The sequence below is a fragment of the Trichoderma asperellum genome, chromosome 4 (genome assembly GCF_020647865.1).
Source record: "Trichoderma asperellum chromosome 4, complete sequence".
NCBI lineage: Eukaryota > Fungi > Ascomycota > Sordariomycetes > Hypocreales > Hypocreaceae > Trichoderma > Trichoderma asperellum.
In genome coordinates, this window is record NC_089418.1 from 2,744,355 (window position 1) to 2,765,406 (window position 21,052).

The 21,052-nt window shown below is 50.7% G+C and overlaps 5 protein-coding genes across 5 annotated transcripts; 4 read left to right on the top strand and 1 right to left on the bottom strand.

The window, feature by feature from the left end:
- Positions 1-26: 26 nt before the first annotated feature.
- TrAFT101_007313 (uncharacterized protein) lies at positions 27-2,500 on the top strand (the record flags this gene model as incomplete). The annotated part of the gene is made up of 2 exons (XM_066128011.1): positions 27-109; positions 2,425-2,500. The coding sequence occupies 2 exons, from the start codon at positions 27-29 to the stop codon at positions 2,498-2,500; spliced, it is 159 nt and encodes a 52-aa protein (XP_065984125.1).
- On the bottom strand, positions 2,322-7,110 carry TrAFT101_007314 (uncharacterized protein). Its single transcript, XM_024904442.2, has 5 exons — positions 6,110-7,110; positions 6,002-6,046; positions 3,683-5,816; positions 2,864-3,615; positions 2,322-2,776 (listed from the first exon to the last, which is right to left on the bottom strand). Exons 1-5 carry the CDS (start codon positions 6,263-6,265, stop codon positions 2,543-2,545), a joined length of 3,321 nt encoding a protein of 1,106 aa, XP_024756492.2. The 5' UTR covers positions 6,266-7,110; the 3' UTR covers positions 2,322-2,542.
- Positions 7,111-7,935: 825 nt separating this feature from the next.
- TrAFT101_007315 (uncharacterized protein) lies at positions 7,936-10,908 on the top strand. The gene is made up of 4 exons (XM_024901109.2): positions 7,936-9,575; positions 9,655-10,005; positions 10,074-10,410; positions 10,483-10,908. Exons 1-4 carry the CDS (start codon positions 9,088-9,090, stop codon positions 10,609-10,611), a joined length of 1,305 nt encoding a protein of 434 aa, XP_024756491.1. The 5' UTR covers positions 7,936-9,087; the 3' UTR covers positions 10,612-10,908.
- A 5,699-nt stretch (positions 10,909-16,607) lies between these two features.
- Positions 16,608-16,907, top strand: TrAFT101_007316 (uncharacterized protein; the record flags this gene model as incomplete). Its single annotated transcript, XM_066128012.1, has 1 exon — positions 16,608-16,907. The coding sequence occupies one exon, from the start codon at positions 16,608-16,610 to the stop codon at positions 16,905-16,907; it is 300 nt and encodes a 99-aa protein (XP_065984126.1).
- A 325-nt stretch (positions 16,908-17,232) lies between these two features.
- On the top strand, positions 17,233-20,843 carry TrAFT101_007317 (uncharacterized protein; the record flags this gene model as incomplete). The annotated part of the gene is made up of 6 exons (XM_024907020.1): positions 17,233-17,673; positions 17,757-17,782; positions 17,860-17,964; positions 18,030-19,155; positions 19,219-19,350; positions 19,764-20,843. 6 exons carry the CDS (start codon positions 17,233-17,235, stop codon positions 20,841-20,843), a joined length of 2,910 nt encoding a protein of 969 aa, XP_024756489.1.
- Positions 20,844-21,052: the final 209 nt, after the last annotated feature.

A 21,052-nucleotide genomic window follows, 5' to 3' on the forward strand; every position in this document is an offset into this window, starting at 1 on the left:
ACACACAGTAAAACACCAAAGCCACAATGCTCAGAGGAAGATCCCCCTTATTGATTGCCGACTACGAGTACGAACAGATCCCACACCGTTTTTCTAAGCGAGTCACTGTGTAAGATGATGAAGGACGTATGTACAATGCAAATCCTACGAGGCGAAAGGGCAAGGCACCGCGCTGTGGTCAAGGCGCAGCAGGAATGTATAAAAAAAAAAATACTACGTACATACTGCAAGAAACAGGTACCAAAGGGGGGGGATCAGCTGTGTATATGATACTGCACTGCAATAACGAAACGAAACGATCCACACAAAATGCTCTCCAAAGCTTCCCGCTTACGTGACTCAAGAAAATCAGCTTACGCCAAAACCAGTAGTTTTTGGATCCCAAAGAGGCAGTCCCGCTGCATCTCGAGCACCCGATTGGCCACTCTTAATATTTTCTCCCTTTTTTTTTTGCAGGTTATTCTTCCTTTCCTTCCTGGACCCCTGGCGGTGGAACGACTTTTAACGCAACCATGATGTGATGTGACTCTGCGTTGTGGCTACCTGCTCTGCTCGCGTGTGTTGCTTGAACACATACAAGTAGCTTTTTTTTTTTTTTTTTTTTGTTGGTCCTTTTTTTGGCGGGTTATCTGCCATGGTTGGGTACTTGCCGAATCGGTTTGGTGACGGTACAAGGAGGGTACCTGCGTAGATCGGCCGCAGGGCCTTGCACTCTGGGCGAATTACATGCCTGCAGGATGTAGACGATCAAGTATTATACCTATTCCTTTTTTTTTTTTTTTTTTTTTTTTGGGGGGGGGGGGGGGGGAGACTTTGTTTTGGGGATGGAAGGGATAGTGTTTGCTGCCTAATACTACCACTGTGTTTTGTACATCCATCAAGGTATTTATTTGCATCGTATTATCTCTCTCTCTGTTTATGAACTACAAGGCAGGTAGGTATATGCTGAAGTAGAAAAAAAAAAAAAAAAAGCCAAGCAACAGACAACAAAAAAGGACAGAGTAATTCTTCAAATTGAAATAATTAAAAATACCGAATCAATACAATATTCTAGAATAAAATAAAACCCCCATAGTCTCTGTGCTGGCAGCCCACAGTACACGAAACATAGTCCTTGCCGCTCAGCATGGGGTTACAAAAAAACGGAGTACTCCGTATTACACTTTATTAATAATGATTAGGCGGCCTAGCTGATGGGCTCATCCAACTCTCTTAAACGGGCTTCCTTTCGCATTCTACTTTATTCCCTTTTTTTCTTTTTCTTTTCTCTTTTCTCCCCTAATACTCTTTTTGTGTTTCATCTGTTTCTCTTCTCCTCCTCCTCCTCCTCTTCTTATTTTCCCGTCTTCTCTCCCGTTTGGAATATCTCGCCAAAATAATAAAACTATACAAAACAAACGACTACAAGACAGCAGTGCTCCATACGCCAACAAACAGTCTTACACACTGAACATACGATAAATCTCACACAAAAAAGGGCCACCCCCCCCTTTTCACACACAACTATATTCACAGCCAGCCTCTCTCTCTCTCTCTCAGGCTCCCTCCCAAACTCTCTCTCTCTCTCTCTCTCTCACACACACACATACACACCGAAAAAAAAAAAAAAAAATGTCTCCCACATACACAATGTCCGCACACCTGTGCCGCCAGTTCTACACATCATGGAACCAGTCTCGCCGTCAAACCGCCACGACAGAAGCAGCCAAGCCAGCCGCGCCCTCAGCTCCTTCGCCCATCCTATTTGCGTCGTCTCGCTCTCCCACGCCCGAGAAGATTCCTGAGCGGAGAGGAAGCACCTCGTCAAACTCGTCAAGTTCATCATCCCTATCGTCTTCGCCTTCGCGGCATTGATGCATAATCAGGACTTGAAAAAGAGTTTCTATGTGGTTTCTTTTTTTTTTTTTTTGTCTTTTCTCTCCAACTATCTTGGCGATATCTTTTTTTCAAAGGGGGAAAAGAAAGGCGGGGGATAAACTGTTTTTTGCTTGCATCATCACATTTCTATCTCATATTAATCAAACATACCCGGCATTTCACTGCGATGGAAATCTCACTATCAAGAGGCCGCCACTATTAGCCCCCCCTCGTGGTAGACGGGCATCACTGTGCAACTGCCATTGTACCTCTCTACGTGCCATATTCAATCCGACTTTCACATTTGGTTTTTCCTCTTCTCTCAACAAGGCATGATATGATGAATGTCTTACTGCGAGTTCAGGCGTGTCCTTTATACTCAATCATCTCTATATCTCTCATCCGACTCGGTTTAGTTTACTTGGGAAAGGGCATCGGCCCCTTATGGATAGGGAGTTTTAGCATCGAGAAATAAATTATTCGTCCATGTTTCAAACAAAAACACATATATATATGCTGCTGAGGCGCCACCTAATAATCTGCTAGTAACATGCTAATGCCCCATAGTCCTGAAGTTTCCATGCAAGTTGTATCCAATGCCAGCAATCATCTCGCAACCCCAATGTACAGTAGCCGTCCATAACTCTAACTAGGCACGATCATGTCTGCCCCCCGTCGTCTCTTACTACAGGGAAGATGCTGCCATCGTATTGACAGTGGGCGGGAGAGACCTTCTCTTCTTGTGTCGGCCATCATCGCCGCTGTCGCCGGGTGACTCTTCTTCCATTGCCATGCTGCCCTGAATTCGTCGCTTGGCATCCTGCTTCTCTGCCTCTGTAATGTCCTTATCATTCTTCCGCATGTCTGGAGCCCACTGTACTTGGTTAGGCGAGTGACCAACTGACATGCCGACTCGAATCTGCAAGAAAAACACAATGTAAGCAATCTGTCTGCCGACTTCCAAGCTAAAAAAAAAAAAAAAAAAAAAAAAAAAAAAAATACTCACCAATGTCTCGAGAGCTCCATTAGAGTTATCCACGAGATCATCATCAAATCGCATTTTGCCAGGTTCAAATAGCACCAACAAGGTGCTACCGCCAAATGCAAAGTATCCGAGCTCCTCAGCGCGATGCACACGCTCGCCTTCATTGCGTGTAATAACTGTGCTGCCCACCATCATGGCACCGACACAGATGACCATGACCCGCCCGTGGACATCGCTGTCGATCGGCACGAGTACTCTCACATTCTCGCCGTAAACATCCAATGCTGAACGAATTGCCATCGGGTTGACCGTGTAATACTCGCCGGCAATGGTCTTGGGCTTACCCATGACACCATCCACGGGAATGTGGAATCTGTGATAATCCTGTGGCGCTAGTCGAAAGATGCCCAGAGCGCCATTCTCGAATCGCGAGACGTCATCCGGGTAAGCGTCTCCAAGTAGCCTCTTCATATTGAATTCGCGGCCCTTGACCCAAATCTTGGTCGCCTGCGTGATTTGGTTGAAGACAACGCTTCGACAATCCGCCGGCGAGACAATAATGTGAGGGTTGTCCGGCGCTGAGCACGGCCTGGCTCCAGGCTTAAGCGCACGGTAGAAGAATTCGTTGAAATTCTTGAATTCCTCAATCGGCAACAAGACCTCAGACATGTCCAGTCGATGAAAGTCGATGAACTTTTCGATTTCGTCTCGCGAAGCAGGGTCGTCAAACTTCTTGCCCTGCTTAATGCTCAAATTCTTCAACATTCTCCGAACTAAAAGTTCAATATTGTCAGTCGAATGCTTGCCTGCTTAGCCAAAATCAATATAAAGATTACTTACTGCGCTTGTTCTCCATATCTCGCGATTTCAGGCCCTTGTAAAGTAGTCGAATGCCCAACCGCACATACACGCTCATCTTCTCCTCGTTAATCTGCCCCGTGAGGCGATCCTGAACCAGAATATTCGCCGAGTTGGCGCCAAGCTTATATCCACCGTAGGATATTTTGGTAATGACTTTCGAGTACCATTTCCTTTGTGCTTGGCTGGCCGTTACAAAACCTCCCGCAAGAACAGTATTGACTTGGCGCCAGTCTTGACTAGCACATGTAGCAATGTGTGTAATGATATCGCCGTCGCTGCGCTTGTTGAGACGAGGTTGGTGGCAGATGGGGCATTCCCGAACCTCCACAACGTGTTCTTCCTTGCTGTCTTCTCTGTCAAAATAGCCCTCCTCCCCTTCGTCGTTTGGCGTGGTAGCCTCGGGTGGTGGCTCGACCATAATCTGAGGCGTCGAATCTCCTGAGCCCTCGGAGCTTAGCTGCTCGGCCGAATCATCAGACTTGCCAGAGAGGCTAAGGTTCTTGACATCCAGGGTAGGCGTCTTAGGTCCAGATCGGCTCTTGGCTTGCAGTTGGTCTTCGAGACAGAGGACGGCTTCGTCAAAGGTCAGCTCCCATGAGTCTTCATTATCAGCAGCCTTGTGAGGGAAGCGTTGAAAGAAGCTGTCAATTGTGGAATCTTTCAGGGTGGAGCCAAGAGTATCAAGCATCGTGCTCAGCTCAATCCTGCTAATGAGGCCACTTTCGTCTGTGTCATACTGTTTCAACAGTGCTCGCCAGAACTGCTGGCGGAGAGCTGGATACGGCACATACTTGGCCCTGAGATAGATAATTGGGTTGTGCTTGCTTTCCCACTTGTCCAGGTTTTTCATCTTCAATGGTATAGAGTACTCTGCAAAATCGGGATCTTCTGTATCCATCTCCGATGGTGCTTCAACGGCAGTGTTACTAAGGGCATCCGCGGGCGATAATGATGTACTACTGGATTGCGGAGCGCTTCCGTCACCGTTTGAAGGAACAGATCGAGGGGGTGGCCCTTGCGACCGCATCATTTTGCTTAGGCTTGATGTTGAGGAAGAGCGAGACACTCCAAGACGTTGGAGACGAGATTTTGTGGCAACTGGCGCCGGTGACGGGCCCGGCTCTGGAGTTCGGACCTCGTACAACCCCGTTTCCGGGTCTGCCTGTGGCGCTTTTTCTATAAGAGTCTGAATAGGCAGGTTGCACGAGGCGATGAAGTCGTTGCCAGAGTATTTATCATGATCGATGACCGTGAAAGCAAACGAATATTGCTTCTCGTGGCCTTGGACGGGGAAAATCATCTTCTCATTGAAGATTGGGTTGAGATTATGTCGAACTCGCCTCGTGCGGTACGTCTTCTTGCCAAGAGATGCTACAACGAACGGATCCATGTCGAAGCCTGTCCGGGTCAAATTAGACTCCGGCGGAAGATCCGTGATCCTAGAGACCTCAAGGTAGATGATTCCCACAACATCAGAGTCGCCATTGGTAAAAGCATATGGATTCTGCCGTCTCTTCTTCTTCAAACCTTTGATGCGGAGTCGCCGCCGGCGCTTCTCGGCAGTCTCTGGTTTGGAGGGATCTTCAGCATCGTCACCAATATCCTCCTCGAGCTCAGTTAGATCGTCTTCATCGTCATCCTCGTCGTGGGAGGATGTGACTCCCAATCGCGTTGTCCCGCTCGGGGATAGTAGTGGGGTCTCGGTTGGTGTGACGTTTCGGGACGAGCCGACAGGGACCGAGCCAACAAGAGCAGAGAACTTTTCAAATAACTGCTGGTGAGAGATGGTAGGGTCTGTGGTGTCAATCAGAGTGAACTGGAGCTGCACCTCGCCGGATACAATACTCGTCTTCTTGCCGGGACGCTTGCTCTTGAGGGGGAACCAGCGCGGCTCCTGCTCGGGCTGTTCGTTCTGGAAGATCTCCTCGAGCGCCAAATCAAACTCTCCGAGATAATCCTTGCCAAAACGGTCCTTGTCCCAGCATATGACATCGAGGACCAGACTCTGTACAGAGTTGATGGGCAGCTCTTCGATAACGTTCCATTCGGGATTCAGCGTTTTGGGGACGGAGTGGGTGACAACACGAGAGTCGCCAAGCGTAACCACGAGATACTACAAGACGAACAAATAGTTTGTAAGCTGCTGCTAATGGCTGAAATATGTGGTGTGTTGGCCGTGTAGAGGAAAAACATTGAGAGGAGGGGGGTTAGGCAAATTGCGGTGATTATCGCCTCAATTATTGGTCCAGCTCGTGATATAGTCGCAATTGTGAAGACATTCCTGCCACTTGTACTTACCGGATCCGAGGTCCCGCTACGGTCCTTGGCTGCCAGATTCCTTGCCTATGAAGCCTCACGTCTTAGCACAGTACCACTCTCGTTGAGGCTGCAGAGCCACGGCCATACCCTCATGATGACAACCTTGAGGGCCAGCCCAGAGGCTGGGCTCCCCATGGGGCCGGAGCCGTCGTTCTTTGGTCGCATTGGGCTCTCGCTTCTTGAATTTGCACCTATGGATGGAGATGGAGAGGAGGAGAGGAGGCGGTTCGGGAGGATACGCATTGCAAAGGCGGAGCTTGTGCAAGCTTGGGTGGGTAGAGAGCTACACACGTCCAAGTTGCTTGTGATCGATCGATTTGTAGGGAGAGGAGGGCCCCGAAGCAGGCGCTATGGGAACTGGTTGGCGGCGGGCGGTGCTGGCGATGGCGACGACAGTTGGAGGCGCACTGTGCTGCGGAGCTGCAAGTCATGTACTCCAGCTGGGGGCGCTTGAGTGAGGGTTTGCAGCTGCGCAAAGAATGCTGGCGATTCCCGTTTATTATAAACGGCGGAGAGGCCACCGCATGTGAAATTAGCTAAATAACATCAGCCTCTAGACGGCCTCGTTTATTACTCGATACCGCCCCGGGGTCCTGCCTCCACTTTATTAAGAAGCGAGAAGGTCATGCAGCGCGTGCATGTTGGCAGACGCCAAATGCCTATCCATTTGGATGGATCCAAGGCGGCTCAAAGGGCCGGGCCTCGGGATTACTCTGGCTAGAAGCAACAACCCCAGCACAAAAAAGAAGGGAAAAAAAAGCTGCACCGACGATGCCGCCGTTGGGGGATTCTTGCTGGTGCTCATGCCCGTCCATAGTAATCAGGCGCGGCCAAAAGCCAGTAGTTTGCTGAGTTCGAGGCCTCTGACGATGCGGCGAGGGCAGCCCAGTTTCATAGCGACGTCATGCGAATCTCTAAACCACAGTGCCTGTTTGCTCCATCTTATACTGTCGGAGCTACTGCGCAGCTTCTGGGGTTGGCCATGTCCTTCTGACGTGATGTAGCTACGGTGTCTCAGTGCACCACAGCTATAGCCAACAGTCCTCTCCTTACTCGCCAGTAGAGGGGAATAGTATATTTAAGCATGCAGATACGGGAAACCTTGGGTGGCGTTACTGCGGACGTTTAATTACTGACAGCCCGAGCCAATAGCACCGATCGGATTGCGCGAGACAGAAGGCACATGAAGGCGCCTTGTTTCACCAACCACGCAATATATCTCTCACATAAGGCAGCAGCTGCTGGGAGGAGTAGTAATGCGCCATCTTCGTGGGGCATAGGATTCCCTCGCACTCGCACTCGCCTGTGACGAGGAAGGGCTTCGACGTGCGGCCCAACAGTATACAGCGTGCAGACCAGCATGCAGTGTCTAAGACAGATCCCACTTCGTCTTCGTGGCAGCCATGCTTTGGTTTGATCAGGTTGGCTTGGCTCGAGTGCTGACGCAAGAATCTGCAGCAAATTTGTCTGGGGTAGGCAGGTGGTACTAGCAGTAGCCAAGCGCAGGAGAGCGTCGGTAGCGTGTAGTGGAAGACTTTTATATGCATCCCACTGCTATTAGGCCTACATGGTAGGTGTCTTGTGTTTATTCTACAATTAGGACGACGGCTTTGTAGAGGGATGTATCCCGACATGTGCAAGATGATACTATGCTCCCCGCCAGTAGCACGTATGGAATGGAATCCGTATAGACTACGTGGTAAAAAAAAAAAATAGAAGCTTCTGGTCCATGTCAGTAGCACCACTAATCTCCAAGACATGCGATAAAAATAAAACGTACGTCAACGATATGACGTAGCACCCATCGTCAATGCCAAGACCGTCGAATAACTCTACATAGTAGGTAATATTTAAGTTTCCCAGCACCCGCCGATGCGCACTCGATGCTCATCCTACCCTGAATCATCTCTGGGCTCAAAGCAGTTTGCCACAGCCTTGTGAAACTCCTAACCAAGGATGAAGCGGAGCGCCGTAGAAAGCACACTAATACCAGAACATGCTACTTTGTGCTAGCATCGTTTTTAATCCTTGGAGAGGAACGAGAAGCGATATCCCACTAAAACCCCCTATTGCATCGCCTCGTATCCGCAGCAATGCTCCATAGTCTGTGCAGCAGTGATGGGGAAATGAAATGAAATAACGATTTTCCATGCTTTGTTGGGGCAAGATCCTGGTCCAAGACAAGCAATTGATGTGCCTTGCTAGCGGGAGCAGAAAAAAGAGCACGATCGAGATCGTTGCAACTTCTGACACGTGATTGCTGGTGCGGCAGCATCACCTATTTTTCTTCTTCATTCTTTTGTTTTGTCGGATCAATGACGGGGTGAAGGACCAAAAGTTCCCTCCTTTCCGTCTTTACGTGCAGTGAATTAATTTGCCACGGAATTGACATCCCAATTGCAAGTAGGAATCTTTCAGGCTATTGTGCGTATTGGAAGATGGTAGCATGGTGTCTTGGAATTCGAGAAGCTGCGAGCGCCAAGTCCGCCCCAACAGCTGAGCTAAGGAACCAGCTACTCCATTCCAGACCCAGGACTGCGGGAAAAAAGGATGATGGTACGGGATAGTGCGTTATGCCCATTGTCTAGGTAGTATTTTGCAGAGTAGAGAACAAAAGGACACATGAATATGAGAAATTAACTGCTGGGGCCCCAATACGGCGTTGCCTACTTTGGCATTAATTGACAACCCCTTTCCAGTATGGTCACGCCACCTGTCATTTTGGAGTGCGGGCAGCTTGCTGGGCTGTGGGAAATTTGATTTTTGGTGCCGACCTCAAAGGTGGGTAAAATCACAAGCTCCCCGGTTCGAATTCTAAACTTTCAGCGACAAATCCCCGGAGCCTTCTCTCCACACATTGCGCACGCGAGCGTCACGAGCGAAGCCAGACACCAGCGTGTTTTTGCTTTCCAGGTCGATGCCCGTCTAGGATCGGTGGCTTCACACAGCTGGAGAAGCCGTCACGAGCTGTTTTTGTTGTGCGGCGAGAGGCACACGCAAAAAAGCAGAGCAGATACGTCAGGCTGCGTCGGGGCCCGACCCAGCTTCACTTTTTCGTCGCCACAATGTCATCACCATCCGGATCCTCCCACAGCGGCAAGCGCAAGAGAAACGCTGCCGCCGTCGCCGACCGCAACTTGCAGGATGGCGCTCTGCAGACGTCCTCGCGAGATGCCTCGGGCGAGGAGGGCGATACCACCGCACCAGAGTCGTCGCGACAGACCAGACGGACCACCAATGGCACGAGCTTGAACCCTAACAAGAGACAACGGGCCAATTCAGACCGAGTTCCTGACAATGGCAGCAGCAACAATGTTCTTGATCCCGGTGAGCCCAGTGACACCACTGAAGCCAGCGTCGACATTGCTGAGAGGGTTGGCCGAAAAGCGCGGAAGAGCGTATCCAAGGATGTCGAGGAGGAGAAGAAGAAGACGATGCCCCCGCCTCCCATTGGCGAACTCACTCATCCCGTGGGTTTCAAGACAAACGCCCCTCCAGTTGGCCGCACCGTGAGGGTATACGCAGATGGAGTCTTTGACCTGTTTCACCTTGGGTAAGTGCTGCGCTGCTGACGAAACAAGCATGGTGCTGCGTTCAAGTTGGAGTGGGCGACGTACTGACTGGATCAATAGACACATGCGCCAGCTTGAGCAAGCGAAGAAGGCCTTCCCCGACACGACCCTCGTTGTAGGCGTCACCGGCGACGATGAGACCCACAAGCGCAAGGGGTTGACGGTCATGTCTGCAAAGGAGCGCGCTGAGTCCGTGCGACACTGCAAATGGGTAGACGAAGTGATTGAGGACTGCCCATGGATCGTCACCCCAGAATTCCTCGAATTGCATCGACTCGACTATGTCGCCCACGATGACATCCCGTACGGCGCAGACGAGGGAGACGACATCTATCAACCCATAAAGAAGGCTGGCAAGTTCCTCGTTACTCAGCGAACGGAAGGCGTCAGCACCACTGGCATCATTACAAGGTGAGCTGGCGCGCGAATTTCTACCCATGATTATTATTTATTCAATGGCTGACTTGATGTCTACATAGGGTTGTCCGTGATTACGAAAAATACATCACTCGACAGTTCAAGCGTGGCACTTCTCGCCAGGAGCTCAATGTTAGCTGGCTGAAGAAGAACGAGATAGACCTCAAGCGCCACGTACAAGACCTCCGTGACAATATTACCAACAATTGGGCTACGACTGGCCAAGAGCTCAGCCGAGAACTGAAGCAGTTTTGGCCCACTAGTCGACCACAGAGCCCAGCCCGGTTCAATAGCTCATCAAGCGACATTGCACGATCTCCTACCACTCCTGGAGAACGAAACTCGAAAGAGTTCATTACTGGTTATGCGCTTGGATTGGTTGGTGGTGTGAAATCATGGGTTCGTTAGCTTCTCATATCCACCTCGCCATCTCCATCCTCATCATACTGACATGATCCCCCCTTATTGTAGATGTCAAAGAATCGACGAACAGTAACGGACAGCCACCCCGCCAGCGATGACGACTCTGAAGAAAGCGACGGCAATGGAAGACCGGCAGAACAGAACAACCACGAGGTAGCCGCTGCAAGCCGTGCGTAGATTTAGCATCAAGGAAGTGCTCCAAATGTCAAAGGAACTGTGCGCGGGCGTGTCGCTTCTGAACCGAGAGAATGAGAAGTTGTGGTGTCAAAACACGTGACAAAGAAAGGAACGTGAAAGCCAATTTGTGATAATAGATGGATTTGAGGTACTATTGGGCGTGTTGGGCTTTGTTTTATGGCTCCGAAAATGATAATTGCATATATTTTTTTTTTGCTCCACAATGTTAGTATCTACTCTGGAGCATTATACCAATATTCGAGTTCCGTAGTATTGGGAACTGTATAATGGAAGCTATTTTTGTCATATGAAACACTTGTTTGCGAGGCTACATATGTTTATTGTTCTATCATGGGCTGCACTTTAACTCCATGCCCTTTTCCTCCACTGGTCATACAGGTTTGGCCTTGTTACTGACTCAGGGACACTTACATATACGAAGAGACGCAACGAGAAGGAGATGACCGAAGGGTGAGCTAAATGTACGCTCGATAGGGCTGCTGTGACAAGAGGTTTACAATTGCGACTCTGCGGTAGCCAAAAACGGTCGAATGACAGATCAGCCTTATTGACCGGCATGGGGGTTCACAACATGCCGGGTACGATTGCTACCATACAGCCTTATCCGCAACAGGCCATGTCAGGTCATTGTTTCTCCCGTCTCCGATATCTCTCCTTTCGTCTGATGTCTGATGTGGGAGGGCTATGTAAGAAGGGTTCTAGATGTATGGCACCGGTTGCTAATATTAGAATTTGTTTCGTTTTCTTCCCATGATATTCGCTTCAAGTTCCGGCAGCCCGGTTGCTTTCTGGTGTTGCTCCTTGCGGCTACTAAGCATGAGGGTGTGGAGGTTTGACATTTGCGGCGGCTAATAGCCGATGTTATGGGATGGGATGCGTTACATTGCGAAGGGATATAGTCATCGTTGATGGGCAGATGCGAGAAAGACATGCGTGTAAGTGTACGCGTGTACAGTCACACAGCAGCAGCAGCCCTACATGACGGCCGGCTGAGTGATTACAATAGGTATCTGCACGTTTGGATGGGGCGATGGGCTGGCCCTACGGCGTTAAGCGGGATGCAACAAACACTGTTCGTGCCATTTTCAGAAGTCTTGTGTGTTTCTCTGATGGGCTCAGGCGACGTCCACATTTCCGCTGCTCGCTTTTGTCGTACAGGCTTCGGCCATGAGCTGAGCATGGGCGGCGCGTATAAACGACGAATAGCATGGCTTGTTGGGTCGATGTGGTGGTAGTCCGAGCGCTTGTGAACGGTTGCACTGATGGATGCTTTGCACTGGGCTGTGCTATTAATTCCACTCATGCTCTGGATACGGAAATTCGCAGTGTGGATTCATGATTTTTCTTTGGGGGAGAAAGAGGTTGGATGGCCCTTTAGGCGAAACAAGCGCGCTCCGCGTGGCAAGGTCTACAGCCTCACATGCAAGGTCGTTCTATATTCTCTTCTGATGTACTGCACTGTGGCATGTCTGGCGATGTGCCGCACCGGCATTGCATGAGTGGTGCTGCGCGGTGCAAACCGTCGTGTGATGGGGGAGCCTCTTTGCTGGAAACGGTGTGGGTGAATCTCTAAAAATATCCCGCGTCCCATAGGCTAAAGCCCAATTCGGGATGCAGCACGTTCTCTTAGTCTCCGAGTCTCTCTGCTCTACTGCAATACGTGCAGCCTGTAAGCGCCGAGACGAGGAATGGGATGAAAGAGGGTCGCATTTCATGGAAACAGAATACTTGCCAAGGTAGTATTCAGAAATGCATTTTGAAGAGTAGTTATTCCTGGTAGTAATAGTAGTACCAGTACGGAGTACTGAATTTTCCTTTTAATCTACTCCGTATGCTAGTATCCAAATCCCTAATTAGCAGTCTGGCTCGCTTAGTTACCTGCTACGCTAGGATGGATGTCATGCTGTATGCAATAGGCACAGTCCACATCGTCGATCGTCTGATATGGGGGGACAGCTTCGCCACACCCACTCCCGGCTCAGCAAGCCAACCCAACCAGTGCCCTGCAAATGGGACGCATTATTACCCTCGCTCTCTACGAGTCCGGAGCAACTGGCAGTGAGATAAGCGCCGGCGGGCAAGATTGACAAGGCCGTAGTAAGACCTGCAGCAAAACGTGGGACTGAATACCGCTACGTGCCGCTGCCACAAGGAAGATGTTATTGTTCCCAGCTCTCGTACCACTGCGACTTGTTTCTCGTGCACCTGCGCGTCAGGGCTCATGACATGTCTGAGACAAGCAGTTTGAAATGAGTGCTGCGGTCGCATTGGCGGTGACTCTGTGCTCAGGTTCCTGAGAGGTGTCGTAGGCTCTGGGTACCTAGTACTTATCTACCTAACATGCTGCAGCATAGCGTGAGGGTATCACGTACATTGGAGATGCCAACCACCACCGCCATGTGCAATCCCTCTGGATGCGGAATGCTTCCGGTGGCGCCCAATACAAGCTACAAGGTACATGAAATGTCCAAAAAAGATGAAACCAGTGTGTTGATCCCACATCCTTCGCCGAAACCCCTGCGACACATGACTTGTGGGGGAATCACCGTCGAGTGAGTGCCGTTGATGGATTCTGCTCGGGACCGTTGGTGATGCCGCCTCTGCACACACTACAGGTATGAGACCGGCATGGCGAAGAGTATTATGGCTCCTGGCAGGTAGCGAGTAATGAGATGGGGAATCGATGTGCATGCGAAATGCTGGTAATCATACAAACGGCAGGTGAGCAGCTGTTTGAGCGAATCCTTGCGGCACATCGCCTGGAAGTAATACTCGCAGCGGGCGCTGGCCGCAGTTCCAAATGCCTGGCCTTATACCCAGCAGCATCTTGTAGACCTATCTGCTGCTCTCATTTCCGGAATAAGGCAAGGGGAGCTGCTGCCGCAGGCCGTACGTCCATGTACTCAGTACTTCGCGATGCACTAGCGAGGCGCTAGCTGGATTTGTAGCTCATCTGGCCCCCAACTCGCCCGTTAGCCCGCAATTCTTTAGCGACCACCAGCTTGGTTCTTCATCTCATGTCCTTGGGCCTTCGGAGGGGGAAAAAAAAAACACGAGTAGAGAGCGTGGGTTGCTGGCGGAAAAGGATGGTTCTCTTCGAGTGGCTGAGATGAGATGAGATTGCAACTGGTTTGGCCAGATCTACAAGGATGCTGCGATGCACACAGACCATACTGGCGACCAGAATCCAGGGACAGAGCGCGAGAGCGAGAGAGAGTCAGAAAGCAGAGGCAGCGACTAAGAAGCAGTGACTAAGAGACAGTGACTAATAAGAGGCAGCGACATGGTTCCTGGCCGCGGTGCATGTATGTACGAGGAACCAAACGGCTGGTTTTCCCTCCTCCCTTCGCTCCTCCACCCTCCCAAGCCCATCAAGTGATGTGGACGTTCCGGTGGTCTATGGGTCTTGGTACGCAAAAGAACCGCTTGGAAAGGACGCTATTAGCACCGTACCGCCTATAGTTCTGACCACAGCGGACTGGATTCTGCGGTCGCTGCAAGCACGGCACTCCTGCGTTTGACAGCAGCGGCTTCATCAATTCACATCACCATACGGCGAGCTAGTTGGCCATTACGGAGCGCCATGGCGGGCACTCTCGGGCTCCACGGGAGCGGGCCATGGCCTCGTGGACGCGGAGACTACTTGTCCATCATTGACGTCTCTCTTGGGATTGCACTAAAGGGAATGGCGTGCGCCTGTTAAACAAACCCCTGGCCCACCGGGACGTCAGCTCTGCGCACCATGGGCGCTGGAAAGAGGGGGACCATTTTCAGCTCTGGGCCATCCTTACATCTTCATTTGCAGCGCTCCGCCAGCTGAGGTGCGAGAGGTGGCTGCCGCCGCGTCGTTAGCAGTCCTTGCTGAAACCAGAGGCGCGCTGTGATTCGTCGCTCTGGGAACCGTCAAGGCAGGGAGGAGGCGCTCATGGCAACTTCACCGATATTCCCAAGAGTTTCGAGCCGTGTTCGGAGGGGGCATCAAATTTCCTGCTTTCTCTTGGACGGAGGTGACCGATGCGTGGTAGATGCCTTCTCAGCCGCATGCCCCCTTTCCAGCAAGGAAAAGCAGCTACTTTGTGCGATGCAGGAGACGGCGTGAGGGCACTTGCATAGCACAGCGCATACGCATGAACGAGATATACGAACCTTACGCATCATCACCTGCAGCTCGAGGAGGTGTGAAACCGCTGTGTCAGTATTACTGCAGGATCCTTTCTAGAACGGAAGCATAGAAGAGTGCGATGCCCTCTCTACAAGGTACTGCAGCAAATCCTTCGAGGGTAGTAAGCGTCTGAAGAGGTGGTCCTTTGGCCAGTGGCTCCGGCGGGCTGGGAACACCAAAGGCTTGTCCAGAGACACGGACGGGGAAACCTTCTTCGCCCACCCTTGTCTTCCCCTAGGCTTGGGCCTACCAGACTAGCCGCCGATGCGCCAAAGGGAGCTTTTGTGTACGGGCAAAGCATACACCCTGGCTGATGATCATGAACCATTGCGCAAACCGCGCTGCCATTTCTAGCCAAACGGTGACGCACAGTATTCTGTCTAGTCTAATTTTTTACGTGATGCGCGCACCGGAAGAGAGCAATGCAGCGCCGGCCTATGAGCGCACAGCTCGGTGGCAAAACAAAAGACACGCCTCTGTTCTCGTGAACGTTGGCAGCTCTCAGAAAATCCTGGTTTCACTCACGCGATGCCCTGGGCGCCAACCACCGCTCAAGGAGACTTGCTTTTTGTGGCTGTTGGTCTGTCGGGGGGGAGAGACAGTCCCCACTGCCGTCGGATTTCGCTTCAGTAGAAGAGCCCACACACGCTCAATCTTGTATTACATGCTGCTACTAGCATTGTGTGAAGGAATCAAGTAGGTACTCTGCTAGTACGAGCAGACCAAGTATTACTGTATGCTACCAGATCTACTGTCAGCGGCAGTTCTCGCCGGGAAAAAAAGAACGAGCTCTGCTCCTGTCATTTGTCGCCAAGCGCGCATATCACGACAAGCCACGGCCATGTCTCACAATTGCTCATACAAGCTGCGAGCCTCAGCAGCCGGAATTAACACGAACTCCAAGGAAGAAGCAGCCTACGGTTAAGGGACCCGGCGAGCGAGAGCCATTCCCATCTAGCAACCCCGCTGGAGCCGCGGGACTGGGACCTTGACGCCATACCCGCGCCGTCCTTGGGATCCCCCTTGCTGGCTTTCTCTGCCGTCGGGACCGATGCGCTGCCCTGCCCTTTGCAAAGTCAGCGTGTACTTCGTACATCTCGTTAATTCCGTGCACAAGCCTGCCGTGCCAGCCCACGGGAAAAACTGGGACAACCGTCCTCATCCAGCCTGTCGCGCGTCTTGGAGCCCAAACAGGAGATCAGCGAAGGCAGGCGGACGCCCTGGCCTGCATGTCGATAAGAAGCAGCGTTCTAATTATATCCTCCGGCGCGCACGTCTAGTCAAGCCAAGGTCTTCCCCTACGACCGGTACGACGCACATTGTATGGACGTATGTATGGCATAGCAGAAATCCTTGTGTGCCCAACTTTGGCGCGGCCGCAACACCCATCAATCATGGCGCTGCTTATGACAGGCAGACGTTTTCTTACCCCCTCCACTGCCCGCCACCCTCTCTGCTGTGCTGCGCCCAATGAAGTGTATGCAGCCGGCATACGATTCGCAGCACTCATCTGGACGGAGCATTTTAGTTTCTACCCCAGTCATGGCCCGTTCGCTCCCGCAGGCAGGGCTGGCTCAACCACGCGGCGGCGTCTCCACCAAGTACCTCCTACCGACATGGTTCTGTCAGCCTCGGACCGGGTCTAGCTCAGCAGTGGGAGTCTGGTAGGGTTGGGGGTGCGCCAGAGGGATTGGATTCCCCCCGGGCTGGGAGTCCTTGTACAGGTACCCAGTACGAGCGACGCGGGAGCTGATGCTGTCGACACCGCTTTGGGAGACAGAAACTCATACCATGCCGTTTTATCTGGTTTTACATGCACCCCATAGCTCAGCTGCCAGCCCACGGCTCGTCATGGAACCAGGATCATGAATCCAAGGGCTTCACCATGGAGTCCGGCTATGTTAGCCCGCCGGGGTCCCGTTTACTCCCACACATCAACATACATGTAGACTACTTGCGCTCTCTCTCTCTCTCTCTCTTTGCCGCTGCCGTCACCACCGCCATACTCCATACTCCAGAAGCCACGGGTAATGCGTTGTCCTTTTCCTATATTTGTCTCTTGAAAGGCAACCAAGGTCGTATCGTTACTGGAGACCGGTGTTTTGTGAACTAACGAGGCTGAGGCTGGGACGATCGCCGACTCTCCTCCCACCCCAACCCGCGGGTTTCCTTCCTGTCGACCACTTTTGTCTCTCCTACACCACCAACATACCCTTGCTCTCCTTTATCCGTGCTTTTTCTCCTTGAGAGAGACTCGGCATTTTAATCCATGATCTTTACAAGTTGCTTCACTTCACGTTACGGCACTAGCAGTACCTCCTCGCAGCCGGCTGGGCTGTGTGTATACTAAGATAGACTCTTGTGCTCCACGACTCCCCGGTACCTGCTTCCTTCATCTTTATTAACCTGCATCTCATCTTTGATCTGGGTTATCCACAATGGGGAGCCTCAGGAACATTATGAATGTCGAAGACGACCACGCCGACTCTCACTCCATAAGAAGGGACCGAAGGCCAACTTCGAGAACCTCCATCGATCAAGATCTCTCCGTTCCCATGCCCAGATATAGCATCCCTGTGGATCTATCCAGCCAAACATCTCTTCCTCACATCATTCACCCCGCAGCACAACCCCTGGGATATAATAACCATCCTGGAGGCCGTCGACGCAGCAACACTAGCACTGACTCCATGGACTCTTCCTATGGGCAGGGTCAGAACCATTCATCAGCATACTACACCGGAGCGAACATGAGGCCCATCATACCAGGAGGCTCTTCAGGGGAGCACCCTGTCAAGCTGACGCCCATTACTGGGAGAGTTAGTCGGGCTAAGAAGGGAGTTCCTGTTCATACGTGTGATACCTGCCGACCACCAAAGGTATGTCACTCATCGTCGTCGCTTATGTCTCGTGTTTTGTAAAGGGTATATGCTAACATGGGATCTTCTCTTTCGCTCGGAAGACATTCACAAGAGCAGAGCACCTAAGGTATGTCGTCGCTCAACACACTCTCTCATCTCATCCTTTCATCATCGAATGTCTAACTCACCACCTCATCTTTCCAGACGACATCAATTGGGTCATCAGCCACCCGAGTTATCTTGCACAGTCTCTGGTTGTAAGAAAGTGTTCCACCGCAAAGACCTATTGGACCGACACCTTCAAAGGCAGTAAGTCTTTCACCTGCCCCAATATCATCGCAACAACTGGGACAAGTGCTGAATATAAGCATTAGTGGCGAACAAGAAGGTAGACTGAAACGAGACTCATCCCGACGGCGGCGATCTGGCAGCAGTCCAGCTCGACCTTACAGCAGTTCACCACCAGCACCCTCAATGCAAGCAGCCTCACCTTATGTCGCCGCTGCTACAACGCCTGCCTCTAATATGGGAGTAGTCGCTGGTCACTGGTCATCAGTCAACAGATCGACGCCGCAAGGAAGCGTAATGCAATCGCCGCACATGCGAGATACACAAAACACATATCAGATGGCAGATATCGGTGTGGTCGATCCCAGCATGGCCGTACAGATGCCGAATTCCAGAGTTGTCTCTGGTTTCAACGAAGCTCCTCCTACTGGACTTAGCGCGCTGAACCCCCCCGTCCCCGAGCTCTGCATGCCTGAAACTACTTCACCAAGCATCACCTGGACGGATAGCTCGGGCATTCCATCAACTGCTCCAGGAAGTGCTTACTCGACCCCTGCACCTGGCAGCTCCAAGTTTCAACATTCGACTGGTCGAGCTCACAACGCTGAATGGACAGGGCAAATTCCATCATATACCACATCTCCAAGCCCCGTCATCACCGATGGCAGCTACGCCATGCCTTTTGCTTACGCTACTACCCCTCCGCAAGTTTATGCCTCAGTCTATGGGGATAACATAGGGACTCCCTTTCATACCTATGAACACGCCCCAAATCTTTACAGCCCACATCAAATGCTCGACACTTCAGTCCGCAGCATGAGCCCGCCACAGCTGATCGTGGGCCAGTCAAGTGAGACTCTGATCGCAGCGCCGTCTGCGCTACCTGTGGACCGCATGATGTATCCTCGCAATAGCGGCCGCGAGCCTGTAGATGCTCTTGGCCTATATACGTTGATGCCAGCGCCTACAGTTTTAAGTCAGCAAATTCGAGACATGATTCCAACTTACATCGAGGTATACTGGGATAAAGTGCATTCCCAGCATCCAATAATCCACAGACCAACATTTGAAAATACTACGAATGTACCCGAAGATCAACTCGAGATACTCAAGTGCGCCATGGCCGCTGTCGCCACTCAATTCCTCGAGCATGTAGAACATCGCTCCAATGGACACCAGCTGCATACCTATGCAATGGACAAGGCAAAGATGGTGAGAAAATACAACATCACGCCAACTACAATCGATGGGCAATAGCTAACATTTCTAATCCAGTACACCGACTCTGGAGCTCCAGAATGGCCGGTTGTGCAAGCTACAATTCTAGGCGAATATTATGCTGTCTTCCGAGGAAGGAACAAGAAGGCATATCAAAAATCGCCTCGCTTTGAGGCACTCTACCAAATGGTTAGTCCTCGCTAGATTTATTGGTTCTCGTTCATCAACCGACGTTTCTTTCTGCCCTCAAGTAAAGCGTTTTGTTTTATTCTTGTCTTCTTCTTCTTTTTTCTGTTATACGTTTTCTGGGATCCTTAAATCTCTTCTCTTCTTGCATGATTATGAGCATCTCATACCCCCCTTTCAAAAATCTGTTTTAAAAAATTTCATTTGAATTTTCTCGCTCGATACCACTTTGGTTCTTTTCTCTACTGTATTACCCCTTTCTCTCTCTCTCTCTCTCTCTTCTCTCCTTCTCTTCTATTTCTTTTTGTACAATTTTTATTCTTCATCTTTTCTTCTTATTTTGGTGTTTCTCTTTTTGAAATCTGGTAAAACGAAATCATCATCTTATATCTTACTCATTTGTACCTTGAATGCAGGTCATCAACTCACAAACCACCTACCCATCGAACATAGAATCGTGCGACGCTTCCCAACAATGGAACATTTGGGTTCATGTGGAATCAAGGAGACGCCTATTGGCTGCCTGTTTCCTTCTTGACGTCCATGCGTCGTCCTATTTGGAACAACCTCGTGCTGCGATTATTGGCCTGGACTATACAGACCCTGCGACTCTTCCAGTGCCGCTGTCAATGGGCACGCTACATCTATGGGACGCACAAAATTACGAAGAATGGAGTCGTATGAGCCAAGCAGCTATGCCAGAGACTATTGGAGCGACGAGTCTTGAGCATATCTCTGCTGCTAATATTGCATCGATCCCTGCCTTTGATGCATCGCTGTTTTTGCTCGCATTCGTTCTGCAGCTCCCACAACGACAATCTCTTACAAAGATTGATCTTTTGGACAATGCTTCAAGTATTAGCATGAGTCATTTCAGAATCATGAATCTGTTCCCAGATTCACCAGTTGCAATGTCACATCTTGCCCTTCATTATACTCCTCTGCATACCCTCCTGTCAGTCTCCGGCGACAGCTGGGTTTTCAACAAAAAGGTGCTCCAAGCCACCGACTTCATGGAGCATCAGAGAGAACTTGAAAAATGGCGAGACTCCGGCAGTGCCGCTGTCGCGACCGCATTTGCCTCTCGAGCACTCAACCTATTCCTTGGCCTCTCGAGATATGCGACCAAGGATGGAAGCGCCTCCTCCATACCTCCACGTTTCCAGCGCGCACAGCAAAAGGACATTTCCGACTTTTGGGGCATCTATGTCTGCGCTCTCATCTGCTGGGCCTTTGGACACATCGGCATCAGCCGCACTGAGACAAAGGCGCCAACTCGGAAAGCCGCCATACAATGGCTGCTTGACGTTTCGAGTATGGAGCCGGGCCAGATCGAGGAAATGACTGTGCGGGATAAGCAAGTTGGATCCGGCGCTGTGAGCCTTGCGCGCGCGGCGCTCGAGAAGGATTGTCTGGGCGGACGAAATATCTTACTTGCCGATGCTGTCGGTGTTTTGAAGAAACTTGAAGAGGGTGATAACTATAGACGATTTTAGGGAAGTTTTTCTTTTTCTTTTTCTTTGTTTTGCTTTATGGAATTTTTGTCTTGTTTTGATTTGTTTCTTTTTTATCTATCTGTTGTTTCTTTTTATTTTGATTTTGTTCTTCTTTATGATACACATGAATGTGGCTTATTTTTTTTTTTTTTCCCCTCTTCTCTTTCTTCCTCTTTTTTTTTTTTCCTTTCAACAGCATGATTTGGATA

Excerpts from the sequence above, each read along its gene's own strand:
- TrAFT101_007315 (XM_024901109.2), top strand. The coding sequence starts at position 9,088 with ATGTCATCACCATCCGGATCCTCCCACAGCGGCAAGCGCAAGAGAAAC. Across the intron at positions 9,576-9,654 it reads TTTGACCTGTTTCACCTTGG|ACACATGCGCCAGCTTGAGC; the intron begins GTAAGTGCTGCG and ends CTGGATCAATAG. Across the intron at positions 10,411-10,482 it reads TTGGTGGTGTGAAATCATGG|ATGTCAAAGAATCGACGAAC; the intron begins GTTCGTTAGCTT and ends CCCTTATTGTAG.
- TrAFT101_007314 (XM_024904442.2), bottom strand. The coding sequence starts at position 6,265 with ATGCGTATCCTCCCGAACCGCCTCCTCTCCTCCTCTCCATCTCCATCC. Across the intron at positions 5,817-6,001 it reads GTAGCGGGACCTCGGATCCG|TATCTCGTGGTTACGCTTGG; the intron begins GTAAGTACAAGT and ends TTCGTCTTGTAG. Across the intron at positions 2,777-2,863 it reads ATGGAGCTCTCGAGACATTG|ATTCGAGTCGGCATGTCAGT; the intron begins GTGAGTATTTTT and ends TTTTTCTTGCAG.